Below are 25,033 nucleotides of genomic sequence, written 5' to 3' on the forward strand. Positions count from 1 at the left end.
CAGTGAGATCACTGTGAATCACATCACACAGGCACCTACAGTGCCATCTTGCCGTAACAGCTGTTAAGTCACTCGAAATCCAGAACAGATTCAGACTAGTAGCACCATGTCACATCTCTTAGTCCCTTGAGTTATAACATTCCTTAATTATGCAGAAGTCTTCATAGGTTTTCTTATCTTCTCAAATAGTTTTGGAAAAAAACCAGAAGTGCAGTAAGTGACACCCCCTTTGGGTGTATTGTTTTGTCCACTGGCAGCAGATGCCATGAGCCCAGTCTATGAAATTCCAAGCTGTTCTGTGAACCATCACCTCATCAACTCAATTTCAAATGTCCTGTGAAGCTATTCTACATCTTCCTTGCCTATGCCTGTAAATTTCACTCTGCAACTACTTCTGTGTTATTTATGATCTAGACAGGATTTTTCAACAGGGCCTAAAAGGCTCTGGGTCACAACACCCTCTCACTTAACAGCTCCTTTGAAAATCACAATTTAACTCTGCATAGCATTTTGGCTTACACCTATATTCTACAGCATAAAGTACCATAGGAAGCTTGGTACTTCTTTTCAGACATGAGATTTGTTATTTCAGTCAAAATGGTCTGTTTACAGCAGTGCTACCCTAAAAAAATCGATTACACAAACATGCAGTGCCACCCCCTCGTACACGACTTCTCTGGCCAGCCCAGCCCTACCATGCTGCATTGCCCCCTTCCCCAGGCAAGGAGGCCCCTGTCAGGAGAGCTGACTCTCCACTCCTGGCTGGCCAATGCCTTCCTTGGGTCTGTACAGCGCCGAGCACAACCAGCTGCTAGGGAAGGCCTAGGGTGCCCCTCCCTGCACACACATGCGCGGAGAACAAGACTCCCCGGCTGCGCGCGCACTAAGAGAGCGAGATGAGGGGCGGGGCAAGCCTTTTATGTCCCCAGCACCGCCCTGGTCGGGTCGCTCCGCAGCGCCCCGGAAGCTGTTGTGGCCGCGCCCCCGGAAGTGGTTGCAAGGGGGGGCCTCGCGGGACGGTAGTCGGTCGGAGGAGCCGAGTGGGCGGGGGGGGTCTCACGGCAGATTAGGCGCCATGTTCCTGACAGCGGCCACCTGTGAGTGGAGAAGGGGATCCGGGCGTGCGCAGCTACCGCTGGGCTCGGGCGGCGGGAGGAGATCGTTGTTAAGGACTAAGGGGGTTAAGGACGCGGCTGGGCTTAGGCTGAACCTTTGCTTTTCCCCGACGTGCTACATCTGCCGACGGGCGCCGCCTCGGACTACATCTCCCGTCGGTCAGCGCGCCCGGAACCACATGCCCTGAGTCAGCCCCAGTGGGGCGTGATGCTCTGTGCTGCCCCAGTGCATCTGTCTGAGATCGGCTGGCGAGCGCCCCTCCCCCTTCCCTGGGCTGCGAGGGGCTCCCTAAGAGTTTGGTCGCGGCGGGGGGTGGGCTGCGCTGCCCTGTCCCCTGCAGCCCCAGCCCCCTCACACCCCTTCCAGTCAAGGCGGCCGAGCACGTAGACCCCAGGTAGAGAGGAGCTGTCCAGGGGGCACCTAGCGCAGTGCCCACCTGTTCCAGAGGCGCTCAGGCTGGTGCTTCATGAGGAAGGCAGAGCTGAGAAGGGCCTTAGGTGTGAATCAAAAGTTTGAGTTTTTATGGGGTGGGAAATAGAAAGCTTGTGGAAGTGCTATAGGCAGCAGGGAACTGGTCCTAGCAGTATTTTGAATGCTTCTGAATCGGAGATGTACCTATTTCATAGAATAGTAACAGAGAGGTACCTGTGTTAGTCTGTACTCCAGCAAAACAAAGCAGCAGAAATGACCACTTTAAAGACCGACTGACTTATTTGGTGATGATCTTGTGTGGGACATACCCACTTTTTCAGATCAGTTAAATTTTATAGAACTGGAAGGGACCTTAAGAGATCATCAAGTCCAGTCTCCTCATTCACAGAAAGACCTATCACCAGTCCTGGCTTTTTTTTTTAAATCTATTTGCTCCAGATCACTAGATGGCCCCCTCAAGGATTCAGCTCACAAGCCTACGTTTAGTAGGCCAAGGCTCAAGCCACTGAGCTTGCCCTCCCCTCCTCCTGTTGGGTGATGTAGTATTCTGAGGAATACTTGGAACTATGTGGGGCTTAAACAATAGTTTTGATTGTGTAGACAGATAGTAGAGTAAATTTTGCTATTATGTTGTAGCATTGCCTAGAAGGTACAAGCTGGCCAGTGCCCACAGGACTAGGGCACTGAACAAATGATTTTTAAGCAGCCTTTGTGCAAAATTACAGTTTTTATATGTTGATATTTAAAAAACCCAAGATGGTAATGTAACTTTCTTTGTTTTTCTTCCTGTCATCATTGTGATCCAAAAACAGTAGCTAAGAGCAAATCAAAGTAAGTGTCATTTTACTTATTTTTGCTTTTGCAAATGATAACCTTCCTACAGTTGCATCCGACAATGACACACAATTATGGGGTTCCTCCCAGGATCAGGTACATGATGTATTTGTGGTCCTTCAACTTAGGAGCCAGACTGCACCTCCTCTGCATCTAGAGCTCTCCTCCACACTCGGTGTGTGTGTGTGTGTCGGGGGGGGGGGAACACATCTGCAACACATGCACACACCCAAAACCATTCCCCAGTATTAGATTCCATGTGGAGGTAGCATTGGAAGCAATTGAGCCCTAATGGATGGCAACAGGATCTGGCAAGATGGCAAAATTACTTAAGTACATTCTGGAGCCCTGAGGCTGTGCTGCCTTTCATGTAGAATTGTCTTTGTGCCTGGTGGCCTAATTGTAAAGGGGTTTCTGAAAGCAGTTGTAGCAGAAGAGCTCCACAACTCTGGGTGAGACAGTGCAGAAGCATAAGGCCGCCATGCAGATGGTCTTGACCCCTGAGGGAGTTGAGTTCATCCCCAGTGTACAGTTTGTGGTGGGGAGCCAGGAGGTAAGGCCATGACAGTCCTCCTCCCTTAACAGTGTGATTAGAGAGAAACATTGAGGGATCCTCATCGTCGCATACCTCACTAATCAGGATGGATCAATCTGGATGCATATGTCAACAGTTTGGATCCCTGTGGGATCCAGGCAAATGGTGTGGTGTTTTTGTCATCATGACTTTCCCGCTAATCTATGGAGTGGTTTCCTGCGCTTCCATAACTGTTGTGTGTAATGATCCTTTTCTGTTTTGCTGAACAAGCTTTAAGGTGGATTTCATCACTTTTCAGTTACTAAAACAACTGTTATAGCTCGGAAGACTCTTAACACGCTCTTCCTCTGGGCTGGGAGTGTATAAAAGACTATGTTCAGGGCACACTGGTCTGGTCTTGGGCTTCTCAAAAATGGTGTTACTGGGCTGTGGAGAAAGATAGATCCAGATCCCTGGGCTGGAGGCATGAATAATTATGGCCAAAAGTATATTTGTCGGGAAATTAGCTACACAAATCTGGGAGGCCAGTGTGATAGAGAGCTGCTCAAGAATGACTGAGCTTATCATTAAATCCTCCCTGTCATTTCTCCTGGTTCTCAGAAGGTGCATTTCTGCATCAGTTTGTAGTAGTCTGTATTGCAAAGCTCTGTAAAGAGAACCTCCTGGCAAGCTTCATGTTGAGTATTTAAAAATTAGCCCCAAAGAAGCTGGTGCCAATCTTCCCACTGGGTTTGAAGTGTTTCTCCCGTTGTCGTGTTTCTGCTGAATTGTCAAGGCTTGACATTCAAAGTGCAGTTTTAAAATACATGCCCAAAAGAAGGGGTCTCAGTTTGACACCAGCCTTCATAGTAATTATGTTCTCCCTTTATCCCCTCCCACCAATGAACTCATTGAGGAATAACATTTATTTTCCAACCAACTGCTTCTTTTTTTGTTCTCTTTCCTTCATTTTGCCATCATTTTATTGATCCTCCTTTGTCTCCTGTGCTTTCCCTTTTTGGGTCTCTCTTCCAGATTTCCTCCCTTCTTGTTCTGCCTACACCTCACTAGGCCATCTGGCTTGGGTTGACCCGTTAAGCTGGAAATTTTCGTAACCAAATGTCTTACTCATAAAGGACCTGTTTTCAGACACATACCAAATGGGAATTTCAAACTCTGGTTATATTGATAGCACTGAGTTGAAAGAGGAAACTGAACAAAAGGCATTTGAGGAAGTGGCAGAGTTATGGGGAAAGGATTCCCCTACATGGTTACAGGTGGTATGCGTGACGCCTGCAGTGGGGCAGTACAAGAGTTGAAGGGAAACTGAGTCGCTCTCTGGGGTGGGTCTTTTAGTTTAGCGAAGTCTAGTGGTTACCTTACTTTTAAAAACAACTTTTTCATGTAAAGTGACTTTAAATCAGACCAGGCAAAGCGATACAAATAAGCTGTTGGGAGTGAAATAGCATGGGTGAGCAGAAATTGAGTAAGGTTTCTGTTGGCGGTGCTTCATTCAGGCCATTTTGTTACGATGGAGAAGGAGAGATCACCACTGGAGAAAATGGTCAAGTACTTAATCGTCCTTCCCTAATCTCTGGATGTCCTGAGATCCTGGAAAGTACCACACAGCTGGCAGTGCTCATGGACTTGCAGGGAGTCTCGGTTGCCTTCACATTATATCCCATTTCCTTTTCAGTCTTTGGTACCATGGCTACTGCCACAACTCCTCCACTGGGTGAGCATCATCTGGGGGTGAGAGGGCATGATGCTGTGGAGAGTTACCATCTCACCCATCTTGCCACCTCTTGACCTGCTCCTGTGGCATACCAAGGAGGAGTGCACTAGGCTGTAAGAGCTCTGTTCCCCTTTCTGTATCCCCCGTCACTCCAGCTGTATTGCTTTAGATCCCAGTGCTAGTGGAGAAACAGTTGGGTTCTGTATTCTGAGCTATTGATTGGATATAACCTGGGTGCTTTTAAATATGGTCATCGTCCATTTGCATTCTAAAAAGAAGCCACAGCTGTGTGTGGATCTAATCTTTTTTTATCTTATTCCAGCGTGGAATCCACTTCTCTTAGCCATGGTCTATTTTCCATGCAATATCAAGTTACCTGAGGCTGATGCTGAAATGTACAGTCCAGCTATGAACTCTGTCTCTCAGAAAGTATCATTTTTGTTGTGGTTTTCAGACCTCCCAACACTTGGCCCGTAGATGTCACCTCTTTCCAAGTGCCACCGCTTTTCCTCTTTGGCTCCTTCAACTGCTCCCCTCTTTCGGATGAGTAGAATTTCTGCTTGTGCTCCTTCCATTGCCCTTTCAAGGCTGAGTTGCTTGTTGTTTGTGGACTTACTAGTAGGAAGTTCTAATTAGAGCTGATCAAAATTTGGAATTTGTTTCACAGGAACAATTGATGTTTTGAAATGTCTTTGTTCTGATTTGGACCATGTCAACAGAAGTAGCATGTAATATGGCACAGGTTGTCAAAATACAGCATGTCATCTTATGCACTAATACTATAGACATCATGAAATAATATCAAACTAATAGGTCAGAAAAGCACAAAATAAATTGCAAAATGAAAAATTAGTTTTTAAATGAAACTTCAATTTTTTCAAAATGAAATTTTTGGAATTGAGTTGCAGTAACTTGCTACTGAATGTTTTGAATTTTTTGTAGGCAATTTTATTAGTGTGATTTCACTTAAAAAATTGGTTGTGTTGAAAAACTCTTTTTTCCAACCAAAAACTGCTTAGAAAAAGATTTCCATGCAGCTTTAGTTGGAATACTTCAAGTTGCTTTCACTGGCTCTTATATTTGTCTTGTATGATGTACCAGGTGGCCTAGGGAGAAAAACCAAGGTCTGCTCCCAAAACTTTGTCACCTGAACTACAGCATTTGTACATTCTTATTGGTTAGTATTACTGAGTATCAGCACATCATCCTTTATATAATCAAACCCGGTTAACAGGTCAGCTAAATGTAGTAGTTTATTGACACTAAATTGTCTATAATGGGCAAAATGATGACATTAAATGTCTCAGTTCCCTTTGGCGTGCATAGTTAAGTGGAACTTCTGCAGTGGAGATGCTTACTAAAACCAGTGTTGATGACTGCTGTATACATCTGCTGTTGGCCATAAAGTTGACCCTTGTCATTTTAGGTTCATCCTTGTGAGGCTGGTGAGTGAAGCAGGGACAGGGTTCTGCTACAACATCAAGAGACCCCGACTACAAGATAAATTGGTTTTGCTGAAGTATGATCCCATTGGTAAGAATATGAGAAAGAAAGTAGATGCTGTCTGTCTTCAGCTGAATGTATTCGGTAGAAGCTGAGTAATGTTTAGCATTTCACATGCTGAAACTACTGCCTATTCCTTAAAATGCCCTAGTGGGGGATGAGGTAATAGCAACCCCATTTTACACACTGTTGCACTGAGACAAGGAGGTAGTGGCTTGTCCAAGACCTCACAGCAACTCAATGGCATGATCTGAGATTAGAAGTTGTGCATTCTACTTTCATGTTCAGTTTACTAGACCGGGCTTTCTTGGAAGAAGCAGCAGTGAGCTGTGCAGCTGCAGAAAAGTTCTCTTGGGACACTTTTTTAAACCAGTCAAGCAGTAAACTCTCATCACAGCTTCTAGTGGAAATTTATTTAAAAAAAGTTTCTAATCTACTATACATTGTAGAGAGTTTGTCAGTTTTTCGTCTTCATCAAGAATGCCTCCTAAACAGTAAGAGCTAGGATCACCATATTTAGAATACAACTTCTTCGTATCGTACCTTTAAAGCAGGGTAAGGGTTTGGAAAATGGTATGTGTCTAGAATGAGTTTGTATGGTTTTATGAGAAGCAGAAAAGAGGCAAAATCACCAAATCAAGTACAGTTCTCAAAACAGAAAAAACAGACATGAGTAAATGATGAAAGAGACTGAACCAAGATGAGCCAGAAGAATAGGATGAAGTTGGAGTAGGATTGTTTCTCAATAAACATTAAAGGAAAGGGAGAAAACAGAGAAATTTGGAACAGTGCTCTGTTTTGCCACAGCTAAATCAATGCTTATGGTTTGAAAACTAGAAGAAAATGTTATTGGAAACCAAAGTGGTGATAGCTCCATTTTTGTTAAACTTTTACTAGTCATTATATTTTGTAGAGTTGAAGAAAAAATACTTGATGGAATACCCATTTTAAAAAATTACAAACAAAAAATTAAATGGACAAATTTTAACAAGTCCTTTATTATGAAATCTGAACTAAAAATTAACTTCATAAAAATAACTCTTTTTGGAAAAAATACAGTTATTTAAATAAAGCATGTACGTTTGCCTTTTAACCCCCCCACCAAAAAAAAAAACCCAAAAAACTAAGGATCCAAACATCAGGTAGATCTGCTAGTGTATAAACAAATGTAGGTTCCCAAGTGCTTGGAGAAAAGTTGTTCTGCTCTTCTGCTGTGTTCTGCTGGCCCTCACAGAACTCACCATTTAAAAAACTTGATTTGTTGTGAGTCATGGGTGTCAGTGGGACTTGCCAAGAGTTAATTTTTGAAATAGGAATTTAAAAGATGACTTGCATTACATCCGCACTACTGCGGGAGATTGACCCACTCATGGGTGACCTTCTGGGGTTTGATTTCACGCACACAAAATTGAGCTTTTAGGGGTCGCAGTTGACCCTGTGCTCCTCACGAGAAGCAAGGAAGATTGAAGGGAGAAACTCTCCCATCGACCTACCTATTAAGACAGACAAGTTAGCTGAGTGTAATACATCAGTTTTTAGCTATGCAATTGACGAAGCTAAAGCTGTGTATCTGCGGTCAACTTGTACGTCTAGTGTACATGTAGCCTTAGAGTCTGAGTTTCTTGAGAAGGCACCAGGTTATAACTAGAAAAGGCTATGCTGGGAACATTCTAACTTAACTTAGCTTTTTTGAAATAGCATGGGAGAGGGAGAGGTAAATCAGTACCAATCCGTTACCTCCTGCAGAATACCTGGTTAGCTGATATTTAACTAGGGCGTAATTTTTAAAAAAAATCACATTGCTCAGAATATGCACTAACAATTTGGCTGATCGTCCCAGGGGATATATTAACACTGATATTCTCTGTTGACACAAGAAGGCAGGAGTTTCATGCCTGTGGAGAGAGGCTTTTGGAGATACAAGCTGATTTAATCAAAATCTGCTCAAAATATTCATGTTGGCAGAATTCTCTGAATTTCATGTTCAGAGGAAAACCTTGGATCAGGCAGTGGTGGGATTCATTTCCTGGGCTGGAAAACGAGTGTATTAATTTTGCATTAACTTTATTGGTTCAGAACATTCCACAACCCCCCACTAGTAACACTACCCCGTGTGTGTGCAGCCTCCTACAGAGTGGTGCTAGCCTTGCAGGAATTTGGTGGCAGAACAGCCTGGCACAAGCCATAGCTTGGAATGGCTCGTTGGAGGGAAAAAATTCCTGTAGTCTGTACCAGAGGGAAAGTGAGACACCGAGGCATGTGTGAAAGCTAGGTAAATTTTGAATCTGAACACTTGTTTATGTCCCACACGGTACTGCTGCTTTCTGCCTGTATGCACTTGCACTTCCTTGCGTGTGTGTACTTATTTTGTAAACAGCAGGCACTGCACACAGGGACCCTTTTATAGGTTGGTAAAGTCCCAGATGGGTGCAGTGCATGAATGTAAAGCAAGGGTGGGATCCTTTTTGGGGACCAAAGGAGAGGGGTTCAGTGCATGTGAGAGGCTGCCAGGGAGCAGGGTTGTGGGGTCTGGGCAGGAAGTAGGGTGTGGGAAGTGGGATGGGGGTTTTGGACAGGAGGTGGGTTGCAGGAGTGGGCTCAGAGTAAGGGTGTGGCGGCTGGGTGGATGAGACATAGGATGCAGAAATGGGGTCTAGGTGGGAGGTAGGGTGCAGGATCAGGATGCGTGTGGGAAGGCAGGAGTGGGCTAGAGTGAGGAGGTCTGGGTAGGAGATAGGGTGCAGAATGGGCTGGTGTGGAGGGGGAAGGTTCTTACTGCTGCTACTCCAGGGGAAGAGGGCGTGTGCACATGGTTCCACATGGCTGCATGTTGTAAGGACGAGTCCCCTGACTGCACCAACCCCTGCCTCTGCCATTGGCCACAGTTCAGCCAATGGGAACGACAGGGGGTGATGCCTGCATGGAGCGCTTCTGTGTAGCTCATAGAGGGGATTTGCCCCTGCCTAGAAGAGCCCATAGATCCAGCCACAGCTTGCCTGGACTGGGCCTGAGGCTCTGGGCTCATCTCATTTCCCTGCAAGGGCACAAGCTGTTCATAGCTGGCACTTCAGCCATGGCACTCCCCAGGTGGCTGGAGTGCCAGCGCTGGTTTGTGCCCCTGCAGGGTGGGAGGCAAGCTTTGTGGGCTGTATCCAGGCAAGCTGCAGCCTGTAGGTTCTTCATCCCTGAAGGCTTTAGTCACAAATAGGCTATGATGTGTTGGGAAAACTACTCCAGTCCATGATCTCTGCGAGGTACAATATCACGCCTATGTCGTTTTCAGTATTAAGTTACTAAAATCAATTTCAGGCTGCAAGGTGCTGCACAAATGGCATTGTAACTCTCCAGGCTCATTCTTACAGTAGCTGGCATATCACTTGTGTGCAAGTTAGGAATAAAATGCTTTTCCTAACTTTTGGTTGAGAACTTACTGCCCAACTCAGTTTGTAGTTCACTCATCACTTGTAATAAAGATTCTACAGCTGGTCCTCGAAGAAGGATTGTGTTGGTATGCAAGGAAGATTAGATTCCATTGTCGTCTCCCGTTGCTGTCTGGACTCAGCTGAAAATAAGACAAGTGTAAAAGCCATAAAAAGCTTTCTTTGCCCTTATGCAGAGTAGAGTTTGACACAGAATAGACATGGCAAGCAGCTCGAGCGAAAAGGTTTCATTTGCAGTCATTTAAATCCTGATGCTTGTCCTTCATGGGGTAAAACAGACACCTGTGTACTAAATTCTAACATGTTGTAACATGAATGCAGTGGTAAAGTCCTTTAAAAGCTTGTTGTCCAGCAATGGTATAGTACGAGTATTCATTCATTCATTCAGTATTTGTGTAAGCATTGAGGTCAGCAGGAGATGAATGTGTGTTGTTTTTTTTTTTTTCTTGTAAATCCTAACACTTCAGCTTTCCTACCAAGATGCTTTTCTCTCCACAGTGAACAAGCGTGTTCTCTTCACAGAGAAGAAAAAATTACGTTCCATCTGAACAATGCCTGGTAAATGGACTTGTTTGCACATGAGCTGAACTGTTAGAAGTGGAGGAGTATGCTGTGAAATCCTGTGGCATGTACTAAGAAGAGAGGAAATAGACTCGATCAATGCCTCCTGTGATTTGAAGGCTATTGTAAATGAGAACAATGTAGAGAGAAATTCTTAAGTGTCTGGACATAGATAATCGCATCAACATTTATTTATCCTTTGAGTTATTTTTACAATCCTCAATAAAAAATTAAAATAGCAGATCCCATTGTCTGTGTTTTCCATTGTGAAACTGGCAGTAAATATCAAATAAACTGACGATTGTTTCACATGAAAATAAAAAAAAAACCTGACATGTCTACCAGAGGACTTCAATAGAAAGGTTGCAAGAACCATTCTTCCTGATCTCTCTGGGGAACAGTTATCTGAAGAGTAGACAGGAAGAAGGTCTGGCCATTACTCAGCACTCTTCTGCTAACTCGTGGCATATGGGAGGAGGCTGGCATAAGCTGTGTGTTCTGAATGAACAAAGAGCAGCCACCAGAAACTGTCCCTGAGGCTCAGAGGAAGAGAGACACAAAAGGTGCTCAGGTGCCTAACTCCCACAGATTTCAGTATGGTGCCTAAATGCTGTTGTGACTGTACCCAATCTCTCTGGTGCATCTCCTGGGCCCGTGTGGCTTTGCTGTGGCCTGTGGTATAAAAGACCCAAGTCCAGCTCTAAGATGGGGCAAATTAGGGCTGACATTCAGAATTTGTGTTAAGTTTTAAGTGACAAAACTTCCCAGTTCTGGTGAGTGACATTTTGATGTTCCATGAACTACTTGTTTTGTTTCAAACAAATGTTTGTAGAAACCCTGTGGACCGTCTTGGCACAATCGAAGTAACCCCTCAAAACGACATTAGCAGAGTCACCCCACCACTTTCAAATACTGCGACATCAAAAGTTCAGAACTAAAGGTCTGTGCCAAGCGTTGTTGACTTCTCTGGAGCTCATGGTGGGCACACAGAACCTCCTGTGAGTCCTCTCTGTAGGACTGGGGCCCTTAGACTTGTTCTGAGGTAGCAGGTGCACTTGCCCTTGCTGAGCTTTAAACCTGGATTCATTTCCAGAGGAGAAATACCCCAATTCTTAGCTAGCTGAGTGCCCAGGGAGCTCTGCGTAATGAATGGGTGAAAGACCCCTCTCCCCTGCTAAGTCTGATAAATGAGAGCGGGAGGCTAAATCAGTGAGATTTCCAAACACATTCCTGTCACACTGAAGAGAAGCACAAACTGTTTCAGCACAAAGGGATTGAAAATAAGCCCCTAAATTCTGCCACCCTTACACTGAATAGGACCTTGCTCTGTGAGCATACCTACTAAGTCACCGAAACCACACAAGAGGTGAGGTCCTTCTCACTGCACCAGTCGCTAACTTGGGCCCTAAGAGTGGAAATGCTTCTTACAGCATATCCATAGTGGATCCTCATTAACTTTGCACCATTCTAGCTCACCCCACGGCTTTATCAGCAGCTTGGCCAGAAACTCACCTAACGGACACAGTATGGAGCCTTCAGCGGCCATCGTGCAATAGAAAAACATAACCAGCAGATGGTTCAGGGCCCAGCATGCAGTGCTTCATTGTGATCTAAGTGGATGTGGAAAACATAGAAGTTCATATGCTGGTGTAACAGCAACGAAGGGTCCCGTGGCACCTTATAGACTAACAGAAAAGTTTTGAGCATGAGCTTTTGTGAGCACAGACTCACTAAGTGAGTCTGTGCTCACGAAAGCTCATGCTCAAAACTTTTTCTGTTAGTCTATAAGGTGCCACAGAACCCTTCATTGCTGTTACAGATCCAGACTAACATGGCTACCCCTCCGATGCTGGTGTAAGTAGTCTCTAGACCATCAGTGAGTCACACTTTGGGCTCAGGCACTTGCCGCAGAGGGCAAAGACAACAGGAATTTGGTTGAAAGCTCAAAGCTCACTCTAGTTCATATTTCAATAGCTATGTCCCTAGCTGTCCGATCTGAAACTTCAGCAAAATCAAGGAGAATCTTACTTAGGGGAGAGCACAGCTAAGTCACGAAGGCTACTTCATTTTAGAGTTCAGGAACGTCAGTTGTTCCTACTCATATTGTGAATGTTTCTTTAGTTTGTGGAATGAAATTTTGAAGGAATCAACTATGAAGTTTTACACTTCCCTTAGAGTAATGCTGGTCATGCACCATGTAGAACAAGGGCCAGGTCCGCAGTATTTCACTGGCCAAAAAGGCTGTGTCTACACTGAGTCACGGTGCTGGCAGCTTGACGTAAATGAGCAGTCTTGAAATGCAAATATTCACTCATTTGCATATCAAGCAGCTAATTTGCATATTTACACTGTCACCCTGCTGGCAGAAAACAAGCAGTGGAGAGGTGGTTCTGTTGGCAAAATCCCTTTTGTTGGCAGCCCCTGATACCTGAGTTTTTTCAGGCATAAGGGGCTGCTGACAAAGGGGGTTTCTGCTGGCAGAACCACCTCTACACCACTTGTTTGCTGCCGGCAGCAGTCTCTGCCAGCAGGGTGCTCTTGTGTGAGTACGCAAATTTAGCTGCATGGATAAGCAAATGATCATCCATTGGCATTCTTGAGATTGCTTATTTACATCAAGCTGCCAGCACAATGGCTCAGTGCAGACACAGCCAAAGAGTGCAGCCCTAGTGCTCTACTATATACCAGAGTCTAATGGAGATCAAGAAGGGAGTAAAGACTTCTGGTGCTTTCTTTTTCTTGAGTCACTGAGTACTTGTAATCTCTTACAAAAAAAAAAGTTTACTTGTACACAATCAGAAATCCCTTGCCTGGGACATGGTACAATCAATATTACATGCAGGTGTCTGACAGCACGAGTTAGAAAAGATCCTGTGGCAGATCCTTCCTGTAGGGATACGAGGACTGGGTCCCTGCTGCTTGGACGCTCACTGATGCAATGAAGTTTGATTTCTTGATCACTTCTTCTATGGATAGATTGGGATAGCAAGCCACGAAGAAAGCCAGTGCTCCCACAAAACTATCGCCTGCACCCTAAGATAAAAGGAAACACACAGTTAGGCGTATTCCTACGCAAGAATACAGTTCAGATGCATTGGCCTGATGTACATGAGAGTGCCTTAATACTACAGTGATTGCTGAGGCCAGGAATGTCTGCAGGCCAGGGGCTGAATTGGATTTTTTTTTTCTCTCTCTCCAATGTCTATGAAATTCCAAAACACAACATCGCTGCCCACCTGACACACTAGGTATATAATATTATTGTAGCTGGCATTTCAAAAGAGAGTACAGGGCTCTAAATCCTGTCAGTGCAGTGCAGCTGAGTTACCATGCTGGCAACAACCTTTGCAATTTCCTGTCATTGGGGTGTCTGATTTTGATTTCTCAACCTGAATGTTGCATGAATGCCATTTCCCCCTCATTTAACTTCTGTTTTTCTGTTAAAATGGTGGGGGGAGGGCTGGGGCAAAGGTGAAGAAATTAAGCCTTGTAAATGCCTGCTTGCAGAACGATGCAGTAACCAGCTGTCTTTAACTGATGTCCATAACTGAAGCTCCATGTGCTGCATAAATCGCTTCCTTTGCTCTAATCCCAAAGTCTGAATTCTGGCCCACGGCTGCGTAGGGAGGAATGCAGAAGGGAACTGGTACCACATGGGGGCTGGTAGGGGAGGAGTGCCTTCCTAAGCCAGACTCTTGTAGCCTCTCCCCTCATTTTACCACTCTCTATCCCCTCATGGAAGCAAAGGTTAGTGCAATTGAGTAGGTGCTGACCCACCCACATCTCTATTAGGTCCTTGCTAACCGAATGCCACAATAGTCTTTGGAGGCTTTTGCAAACATCACTGGTTTCGCTGGGAACAGCAGGGGATGGAATACTTTCCCTTGCTGAGTGCCTTGTAACAACTTGTTTGTGCAGATTCAGATCCCCACACTGTTCTAAACCACACTAACGTTACGTCACCAGCTAACTGAACATTTTAACTTAGTTACAACATTGCACAATTTTTTTCCCCAAACCTGGCTTGATGTCTGAGGCCTCATCTGTCAGGCTTTTGCTGATATAAACAACATTGGTTAGAGGTGTGGGGTTTTTAATGACTTTGTATACCAGCAAACTCCCGAGGCAGAATGCAGTTACACTAGCCAAAAACAGTCCTTTTTTCCTCCCAAAATAGCTACTTCAGGGAACTAGTATAGGTTATAAATACTCTGCTTACGCTGCAAAGGTTTGCTTATATAGCTCTAGTGACAAACTTTCTCTACTGTAGACTAGGTGTAAGACTCAGTGAAACTTGTGAGGCAAGGGTGAAGCTTCTGGCTTCAGCTACTTGAGATACCTGAGCACAATTTCTGAGTGGAAATTTGAGATGGGTAATGTGGTTTGTCCCCCCGCCCCAGCCTCTCTCAAACTATGGCTTAAACTGTTTTGCTCTAGATCAAAGGGAAATAAGTCAGCTTTGGATTGAGTCTAGCCATGGAAAATACCACCCCAACAGAAACATTTGTTATCAGAAACTGGTAAGTGGGGACAGACTGTCCTTGGGGGGTGAACGCTAATGCCAGAGCAACACGTGGGCTACTTTTCTGCAAAGTGCTACTTTGCAGTGAATGTTGCCGTCTAGCATCGTTTTTCTAAATAAAGCTCCTGGCTTATCCTGCATCTTGAGCAGCTTTTCCCTGCCTTACTTTAAGTATTTACAGTTCAGCACAATGTTGGACTGGAATCTGGTAAAATCAAAAACTAATGAACATTACAATTTATAGTGTTTCCTAAGTCTCTGCCTGAGTCAACAGTATTTGAACATGCAATTGTTTGATTAAGATTCTGTTACTTTTTGTTCTCGATGTGTCTTTTGGTTTCTAGTTTTACTGCAATGGCAGATGGTACAGAAACAACTCTGCATCTCTTCATTAATGCTGCTGTGCTAAGGAGGGGTAAATGGTAACACAAAGTCATACTTCTTCACAAAGTGATCACTACGGTAATGTAGCATGTCAACTGGTTACCTCACATACAGGAACATCGATAATTATATTTACCATATGTTATTAGTCAGTTGTACGGGAAAGGATTCTTGGATATCGAGGCCATTACAGTGCTGTCCTAAGAATCACCTGAAATTACTTCACTGCTTGCTACAGAACAAAAAAGACAAATATATGCTCTAGCATGGAAGGCAGCTGGAAAACTAGCCTTCCTCAGGTGGATTTACAGGCCCACTGTACCCTCACCATACCAAAGTCTTTGCAGCACCCACTGTGCTTCAGGGCTGCAGAATGACACAGACAGATTTTCTACTGTTCTTCATAGCAGAACTTAGATGCTTGGAGAACACATTTCCTTGTATAGGCTTGGATGTTTAGCATCCCTAGGGGACACTCATGCAGTTTCCGGGTTCTGTCAGCTCCACATGTCAGAGGGCACTGTTTCATCAGTGTGAATCTACAAAGGAGCCCCAAAGAGCAAATGCTGCAAACATTTTTCAATGTGGGATGCTTTCAAAGCAGAAGCTACAAAAAAGGAATGTGTGGAGCAGGGGGCATAATAAATGTTGTGGGCTTGCTGCTCAACTCTGCCTCGGTGGATGGTGGAGAAGCTAGGTAAGGCTGTATTAGTATAACTGGTCAAAAGTCATATGCAGAGCAGTAGTAGAACTGATTCAATGAAAGCGTATCTGCAACAAAAACAATGGTTGGACTACGGACTCCCCATTTCACTACTACCGTGAACACACCACTACGTTGTGGTTGAAGTATTTCCTACCAACTTTGGCCTGTTATATCCAGAATACAGTAAACCCTCGAGTTACACCGGGGGGTGGGGGCATTCCTGCAACTGAAATTTTCATGCAAGTCGGGTTTGGGGGGGAATGGGAACCACGCTGCTGACTGGTTCCTGGCTCCCCTGGGCTGGCAGGAGCCGGGAGACTGACCAGCAGTTTCCTGGCTCCCAGAGTGGCAGGAAGCTAGGGACCAGCAGGCACAGAATCATAGAATCACAGGGCTGGAAGGGACGTCAGGAGGTCATCTAGTCCAGCCCCCTGCTTCAAGCAGGATCAACTCCTCCTAAGTCATCCCAGCCAGGACCTTGTCCAGCCGCGACTTAAAAACCTCAAGGGATGGAGAATCCACCACCTCTCTAGGCAACGCATTCCAATGCTTCACCACCCGCCTGGTGAAGAAGTTTTTCCTAATATCTAACCTACACCTTTCCCTCTTCAACTTCTGACCATTACTCCTTGTTCTGCCATCTGACACCACTGAGAACAGTTTCTCACCCTCCTCTTTAGAGCTCCCCTTCAGGAAGTTGAAGGCTGCTATTAAATCACGTCTAAGTCTTCTCTTCTGTAAACAAGCCCATATCCCTCAGCCTAGCCTCATAGGTCTTGTGCTCCAGACCCTTAATCATTTTTGTTGCTCTTCACTGAACCTGCTCTAGCAAATCCACATCCTTTTTATACTAGGGGGCCCAAAACTGGACACAGTATTCCAGATGTGGCCTCACCAGTGCCGAATAAAGAGGAATAACTACTTCTCTCGATCTGCTCGAAATGCTCCTCCAGCCTGATTCCAGTCTCCCCACCGCTTGCAGGACCCTGGAAACTGAGCAGCTTGGGGGAACCAGGAAACTGACCAGCCATGGAGCTTGTCAGTTTCCTGGATCCCACCAGCACAGGGGAGCCAGGCGCCAAGCTGGTCAGCTTCCTGGTTCCCACAGGCAGGGAGCCAGGAACCAGGCTAAGAGTACAGCCGGGGAAAGGAGGGAGAAGGCTCTGGCTGTAGGGCTGAGGGATCTCTCTGCTCTCTAGCTGGGGACTCCACAGCTGGCTCTGCTAGGCTGGTGCTGCCCAGCCAGCTTCCAGCCACAGGGCTGCAGGTGTCCTGCCCCCCAGCTAGAGACACCGAGGCTGGCTCTGCAGGGTCTCCCCACCCTGCCCCATGGCACTGCTCCCTCCACACCCCTCATGTAAACAAGAGATACGTGCATTTTGAACATGCATATCTCAGGGGATTGCTGTAGATGGCTCAGGAGAGAGAGAGCAGAGCACAAAGGGACTGCATCTCAATGGTATGCTTTAAAATAAAACTGACATTATTCAATACAGCAGAATCTCAGAATTACAAACATGAGAGTTACAAATTGAACAGTCAGCCACACACCTCATTGGAAATCAGAAGTACACAAATAGGCAGCAGCAGAGGCCAAAAATGCAAATACAGCACAGTACTGTGTTAAATATAAACTACTAAAAAAATAAAGGTTTGAAGAGGTTTGGAGACAGTTTCTATGCATGCTTCTTTTAAATTACGATGGTTCAAAACTGCATTTTCTTTCTGCACAGTGACGCTTCAGTGCTGCATTAGGTCCCTGTTCAATTGCAAACTTTTGGAAGAACCACCGTAATATTTCGTTCAGATTTACAAACAACAGCCATTCCTGAGGCGTCTGTAACTCTGAGGTTCTACAGTATTATGGTTAGCAAATGTTAGTTTATTTATAGCCACATGGTTCAGAGTCTATAACCAACTATACAACACACACTGCTTGGACATCCTTGAAGCTGACAGAATACATATAACTTTACCACCAATTCTTCTCACAAGAAAACTAGATAACAGATTTTATTGTATAGCACTAATACTTTGCACTCCTGTAGTGCTCTCCTTCTAAGACTCTCAAAGTGCCTTGCAAGCATTAATATAGTAAGTTAATTCCCACAACATTTTTTCTATAGCCATCATATTTCACCATTGTACCTTCAGGCTTTCTTAAACTGTCCTTAAAGCATCAGTGTTAGTCACTAGAAGATAAAATACTAGACTAGATGGATTAATGGTCTAAACTGGCATGGCAATTCCTAAATAACTACATATTAACTATTAACTGTTAATTCCATGGTTTGGAACTGTTTTCATTTGTAATCTATTTCTATAGTCTCTGTTACAATGCTAGCAGTCCCATGTTGCCTTGCTTTTGTGTCTATAAAAGGAGCATTTTTGGTTACTATTGCCCAAAACCACTCAAGATTTCATATCTCTGGGAGTTGGAAAAACCTATGAAACCTTAGTTTGTTCATTTTATACCTTAGCCTTTTGAAACCCTGATTAATCAGTGGTGGGTCACAGTTAGTATAACTATTTTGATACAAAGACTTGGGAAGTTTTATTAAGGACAGTGCCTTGTAAGTAAAAACTACATTATGCCACAGCTGGTTCCCCACAATACAGCACTTTTCAAGCAGTCAGATCTGGAATAAGGGGATACATTTCATTTGTACAATAAAATGATTTTTACTGTTTTACCAAAATTTGTGCCAAAAGGACAGTGGTATAATTCACAGTACTGCATCAATTATACTCACTTCCACCCCTTTTTCCAGAGAGCCATTTCCTCTTAGGGAAGAGTCATTGTAATGGAATCAAAGAAAAAAATTGACTTTGGCACCATGAAGCCACAGTAAAACTTTAAAATGCTGCTTAGGCGATTTCACCAAAGTCACGATTCATGTACTTTTCAAACCACAATAAAAGCATGCTAGCAAATCCTTAAAGGAAGCACTACAAGTACAGGTTGAACTTTTCTTGTCCAGCACCCTCGGGACCTGACTGGTGCCAGATGACCGCTTGCCAGATGACTGTTTGCTGGAAGATAGGAGGTCAATATTTTCTAGCACATTACCAAGACCCACTGCTTTCTAGGCCCTTAGAAGGTATTTAGGGGTAAATTAGGGCTAAATAACAGCACAGAACACAGAGCCAGGACTGGTGGCTGTAAAAAAAGTTTATATGACCACGGGAAAATTGGCCACACCCATGATAAGTGGTCATTTGCCTAACTAAATTCATGCTGGATTATGGAGTTTGATGAACAAGAGAATTCTGGATTGGAGAGGTTCAACCTGTAGAAGCAGCACATAATCAAAAAAGACCCAGATAGCTCTGAACCAGCAACTAAACCAAAGCTTGGCCTACACTACTAGACAGGCAAATCAATTGCAGATACACGGTTCTAGCTATGGCAAGTGTGTAGCTAAAATTGACTTATCTGCAATCGACCTATCTGTCTGTCCTCACTCCATTGACTGCCCTTACTCCTTGTGACATCGAGGAGTATAGGCATCAACTGCCGATCCCAGATAGTTTGATTTCATGCATCTCTATCAGGTGTGCAAAATTGAACTCTGGAAGATCAGCTCTGACCAGATGGATCTTCTGTGTCATCTAGATGTATCCCAAGACACCTAACAGAAGAGTCCATAGAAAAAAGTGCCTCATAAAATGGATCTAACTGAGAAATTGGGCCTTAGTACTCTGGTCGTGACATGTAGGATGTGCATAACACTATGCATTGCAACACAGGCTGCATCCATGCTGCAGTACAGAGGTATGCATGGCAGTCCCTACTCACAGAGCCTTCCCCCCCGCCAGTCTCTTGCTGTGGCGAGGAAAGCATCAGACAGGGGGACCTCACATTACTAAAATCACTGTGTAGATGTGGGATGCACTGCTAGGGTGAATAGAGAGCTGCACAGGGTACACACTGAGTCCAGGCACATCTGTAAAACCTCATTGTCCACATTGCTTTAGACCCTTGGTAGTGGGGCACGCTGCATGTACTGTATTCACAACATGCTGCCATTAAGTGTAATCACAGTCTCAGAGAGGCTCAGCTTCCTCACCATCCTTACAATGGTAATAATGTGCAAGTTCAGCGGTCAGTAAAATTTCCTAGGTAGAGTGCCAAAATTTGACCTTTTGACCTCTTTGTACGGTCGGAGTGCTGATACTTTAAAAAGTCTCTAATAGTCCTGCTTACAACAGCTTCATTAATAAATAAATGAAGATGCAGAGCTTTACCGCTGAGGTGGTGGTTGGTAGCATTAGCTGGTCTTTTGTTAATCCACAGGCGGCCTGGCTTTGAGCAAGCCCCCAGGTGCATGGAGGAGTCAAAGGTGGGGCTGAGTTCCCGCCTCACATGCCGATGAAAATCGGCTCATATGCCACTCTTGGCACTCGTGCTGGGGGTTGCTGACCCCTGTGCTAGTTAGTCATACAAGAAGTGAGTTGTTATCCCCTCATGCCAGCTCAGTTCTGTTAATCAACATGTGGAGGGCAGAGCCAAGGTCCCCATCCACAACCTCTGTTGGCGGGATACGGAGTGCTCAGGCCCTTCTTTGTTGTCTAAACCCACATGACAAAGCAAAGGCTCTTGCTCTTTCTTACGCCACTGCACAGCAGTTAGCACAAGTCACGCTCTAGCCCTTAGTACTGAGACATACCACAGCAATGTTGTGGCTCTGTCTGTTCTTGGGAAGGAGAAAAGGCTATGGAATTTTTGTGCAAATTACAGGCTATCTGGACAGGTGCAAAGTTAGTGAGGGTCCACTATGGATATGGTGAAAGAAGCATTTCTACTATTAGGGCCCAAATTAGCAACTGGTGCCGTGAGGAGGACCTTACCTCCTGTGTGGTTTCAGTGACTTTAGTAGGTGTGCTCACAAAGCAAGGTCCTATTCAGCATAAGAGGCAGAATTTAGGGGCTTATTTTCAACCCCTTTGTGCTGAAACAGTTTGTGCTTCTCTTCAGTGTGACAGGAATGTATTTGGAAATCTCACTGATTTAGCCTCCCGCTCTCATTTATCAAACTGAGCATGGGAAAGGGGTCTTTCACCCATTCATTACGCAGAGCTCCGTGGGCACTCAGCTAGCTAAGAACTGGGGTGTTTCTCCTCTGGAAATGAGTCCAGGGTTAAAGCTCAGCAAGGACAAGTGCGCCTGCTACCTCAGAACGAGTCTAAGGGCCCCAGTCCTACAGAGAAGACTCACAGGTGGTTCTGTGGGCCCACCATGAGTTCCAGAGAAGTCAACAATGCTTGGCACAGGCCTTTAGTTCTGAACTTTTGATGTGTAAGTATTTGAAAGTGGCAGGGTGACTTTGTGCTAATGTCATTTTGAGGGGTTACTTCTATTGTGTCAAAACGGTCCATGGGGTTTCTACAAACATTTGTTTGAAACAAAACAAGAGCCGCGTCTACACTAGCCGGCTATTTCGAAGTAGCCGTGCCAACTTCAAAATAGCGCCAGCCGCGTCTACACATGCCGAGTGCTATTTCGAAGTTGAAATCAACATAAGGCGGCGAGACGTCGAAGTCACTATCCTCATCAGCAGATGGGAATAGCGCCCTACTTTGACGTTGAACGTCGAAGTAGGGCATATGTAGACGATCCGCGTCCTGCAACATCGAAATAGCGGGGTCCTCTGTGGCGGCCATCAGCTGAGGGGTTGAGAGACGCTCTCTCCAGCCCCTGAGCTCTGTGGTCGCCGCATGCAGCAGCCCCTTAAAGCTCCCTGCCCCCTTATTTGCTGTGCAGGAAGCTGAGAGCTCATGCAGGCAGCAGCACAGCCACGTGCACAGCCTACATGTCCCTCAGCAGCCCCAACCCACCACCCTGCACCCCATGGCAGCCAGCCAGCCCCCCCCAAGCGCCCACAGGGCACCCCCCCCAAGGGGACCCAGGGCTCCCAGCCTGCCAGCCAGCGGGGGAAGAGGCAGCGGGGCCCCTCCTGGACGGAGGCCGAGATCCGGGATCTGCTGGGGCTCTGGGGCGAGGAGGAGGTGCTCCAGGTAATGGGGAGCAAGAGGCGGAACGCAGATGCGTTTGCTCGGCTGGCTGAGGGCCTGGCTGCCCGGGGTCACCCTGCCTGCACTCCTGACCATGTCAGGAGTAAGGTAAAGGAGCTGTGGCAGGGTTACGCCCGGGCCCGGGACACGGCCAGCCGATCTGGGGCCGCCCCCGCCGCTTGCCCCTTTTACAGGGAGCTCAGGGCCATACTGGGCCCCCAGCACACCTCCTCCCCCCCGGCTACCCTTGACACATTGGGTGACAAACTCCAGCAAGCCCCGGAGACAGAGTCCGCCCTGGAGGCCAGCCCTGCACCCCAGGGGCCCCCCCAGGAGCCCACCCCTGGGACACCAGAGGAGGAGGAGGAGGCCTCCAGCGACAGGGGGCTCCAAATCGACTTCCCCTCCCGCAACTCCAGCCGGGCGTCCGCCCAATGGGTGTCCCCCGACTGTGGGAGCAGACCGTCAGGTATGTACCCCCCTGGTGCACACCCCCGGGGTTAAGGGGCAGGGACAAGAGACATGACCAGGGCCCTCCACACACCCAGATGACCAAGGCCCCAAGGACAGCAGTGGCATGTCCCTCAGAAGAGTCCATCAGCCCCTGCCCCCCAGCAGGACAGCGCGATGCCCCATCCCTGGGGATGTGGGGAGCGGAACCTAGGGTCCCCCGGGGGTGGGGTTTGGACACCCATCAGCATCACCATCAGCATCACCGGGGGAGGGGGATGGGGAACCAGCAGCAGAGGGCTAGGGGGAAAAGAGCCACAGGTCAGGGCCCAGACTAACGGCTGTCTCCACTCTTCTTCCCCCTCTGTTCTGCAGCTGCACCATCGGAGGACCCGGAGAGCACCGGTGCGGCATCAGTGGTCCCGGAGAGCCCACCGGGGCCATCCCACCAGGCCAGCCCCTCGGCAGAGCACGGACCAGCCCCAGGATGAGCCCGACAGCGGCGGAGCCATCTGCAGGTGTCCACGCACCCCCAGCTGCTCGCCACCCTCCGGCGTCAGCTGGAGGTGTCTGAGCAGTGCCTGCAGGTGGAGGAGCGGCGGCTCCATCTCCAGGAGCGAGCGCTGGCCTGGCACCAGGAGGCTTGGGGGGCCTTCATGTGCACCTTCGATGCCATCGCGCGGCACTTGGCCCCGCCTGCTGCTCCACCCGCCGTCCCTCCACCATCAGCCATCCTGGGGCCTGCCACCAAGGGGGACCATGGGCCTCCGGACTCCGCCTGTCTCTATCTGCCGGTTCTCCTGGCCCCCACGCAGCCTCGACCAGGCCTCTGACCGAGACGTGGGTTGCATCCCCCCAACACCAGGTGCAGGACAATAGGGGGTGCGTGGCCGAGGATGTTGCCCCCAAGGTCCCCTCCGGCCCCCTCCTTTGGACATATTCCCCCCATCTTTGCAAACAGTTTTTGTTCTACCCGTTTTGTACCTGCGCCCCCATGTACATAGTACCCGCCTTCTTCTGTTAATAATTAATACAGGTTGCACAGTTTTGTTTAAAAAAAATTCCATTTAATGCACAGAAGTGTGGGGGGGGGGGTGCTCTTGGGTTCTCTGTGGTGTGGGCGTGGGGGCAGGGAGTGTTGTGGAGGATGGGGGGGTGCAGTGGGTGGCTCACCCGCAGCTGGCCCTGCCAGCGTTCACCCCACAGCCTGGTCAAAATGGGCCCGCAGGGCCTCCCCGACCCCGATCCCTTCAGGGGCGACCGGGTGCAGTGGGTGGCTGGACGTCGGCCCTGGCAGCCTCCACCGCCCAGCCCTGGAAGAAGGCCTCTCCCTTGCTCTCCACCAGGTTGTGGAGTGCGCTGCATGCGCCCACAACCTGGGGGATGTTGGTGAGGCCTGCATCCAGGCGGGTGAGGAGACACCTCCAGCGCCCTTTGAGGCAGCCGAAAGTGCGCTCGACCACCTGGCGCGCATGGTTCAAGTGCGTGTTGAACCGCTCCTGGCTGGCTGTGACATGGCCTGTGTAAGGGTGCATGAGCCAGGGCCGGAGAGGGTACGCCGCATCTGTGACGAGGCAGAGGGGCATGGTGGTGTCCCCCACAGGGATCTCCCACTGGGGGATGCAGGTCCCCACCTCCAGCCGGTGGCACAGGCCCGAATTTCTGAAGACCTGGGCGTCGTGGGTGCTGCCAGGCCAGCCAACATAAATGTCCAAGAGGCGGCCCTGGCTGTCCAGCAAGGCCGGGAGCACCACGGAATGGTATCCTTTCCTATTGAGGAAGCGTCCTCCGCTGTGCTCTGGGGCACAGATGGGGATACAGGTCCCATCCAGAGCCCCAAAGCAATTTGGGAAGCCCAGGCTGGCAAACCCCACGATGGCAGCATCTGGGTCCCCAAGCCGCATGAGCCTGTGGAGGAGCAGGGCATTGATTGCGTGGACGACCTGCAGGGGAAGGACATGACAGAGCACCGGTGAGGGGTGTGCAGGGTGTGTCTGGCCCTCCCCTGCAGGGCTTCCCCCTGGCCTCCCCTCCCCCCGGTCCTCTTACCTCCATGAGGACAGCCCCGACGGTGGTCTTGCCCACGCCGAACTGCTGCCCTACAGATCGGTAGCTGCCTGGAGTGGCCAGCTCCCAGACAGCGATGCCGACCCATTTCTCTACAGTGATTGCACGTCGCATGGGGGTGTCCTGGTGCCGTAAGGCAGGGGTGAGCCACTGGCAGAGCTCCAGGAATGTCTGCCGGCTCATTCGGAAGTTCCGGAGCCAGCGGTCGTTGTCCCACTCGCCGAGCACCAGCCGCTCCCACCAGTCCGTCCTCGTGGGGTATCTCCACAGCCAGTGGCGTGTGCAGCCGGCGGGGGGCGGGGGGGGCGCTGGGAGGGCAGCAAGGTCTGGGGCTGCTTCCTCATCCCCCGAGGACAGCTCATCTTCCTCAAATAAAAGATGGTCAGCTGCCTCCTGCATGGCACTGAGCAGGGCAGCCACTGCTCCTCCAGGGGCAGGTGTGTGGGCCTCTGGCTGCTGCTGCTAGTCCATAGTGCTTCACAGGGTGTGCGTGCCTGTGGCTCTGCAGACCGCGTGCTGTGCAGGCTGAGTGTGTCTGGGAGGGGCCCTTTAAGGGAGCGGCTTGCTGTTGCCCTGGAAGTGCTAGTCCATCCTGTGACCCTATCTGCAGCTGTTCCTGGCACCCTTATTTTGATTTGCGCCGCTTTGGTGTGTAGACGCTCCCCTGCAGTGCCTACTTTGATGTAGTGCTGTCCAACATCGATGCTGAACATCGACGGCACCAGCCCTGGAGGATGTATGGACGCTATTCGTC

At 47.8% G+C, this 25,033-nt stretch overlaps 2 protein-coding genes across 4 annotated transcripts in view; one reads left to right on the forward strand and one right to left on the reverse strand.

The window, feature by feature from the left end:
* The first annotated feature begins 982 nt into the window (after positions 1-982).
* Positions 983-11,826, forward strand: MRPL33 (mitochondrial ribosomal protein L33). Its single transcript, XM_074989811.1, has 4 exons — positions 983-1,097; positions 2,361-2,379; positions 6,058-6,164; positions 10,073-11,826. The coding sequence occupies exons 1-4, from the start codon at positions 1,076-1,078 to the stop codon at positions 10,120-10,122; spliced, it is 198 nt and encodes a 65-aa protein (XP_074845912.1). The 5' UTR covers positions 983-1,075; the 3' UTR covers positions 10,123-11,826.
* A 791-nt stretch (positions 11,827-12,617) lies between these two features.
* Positions 12,618-25,033, reverse strand: part of RBKS (ribokinase) — a 105,767-nt gene continuing 93,351 nt past the window's right edge. For all 3 annotated transcript variants that reach the window (XM_074989812.1, XM_074989813.1, XM_074989815.1), the window contains one exon: positions 12,618-13,168. In XM_074989812.1, coding sequence (XP_074845913.1) covers positions 12,995-13,168 — 174 coding nt within the window. In that variant the 3' untranslated portion in view covers positions 12,618-12,994. The remainder of the gene's footprint in view (positions 13,169-25,033) is intronic.

Source organism: Carettochelys insculpta, chromosome 3, assembly GCF_033958435.1.
Source record: "Carettochelys insculpta isolate YL-2023 chromosome 3, ASM3395843v1, whole genome shotgun sequence".
NCBI classification, from domain to species: Eukaryota; Metazoa; Chordata; order Testudines; family Carettochelyidae; genus Carettochelys; species Carettochelys insculpta.

Coding starts and splice junctions, on each gene's coding strand:
- MRPL33 (XM_074989811.1), top strand. CDS start 1,076: ATGTTCCTGACAGCGGCCACCT. Junction 6,165..10,072: donor GCTGAAGTATGATCCCATTG/GTAAGAATATGA, acceptor TTCTCTCCACAG/TGAACAAGCGTGTTCTCTTC.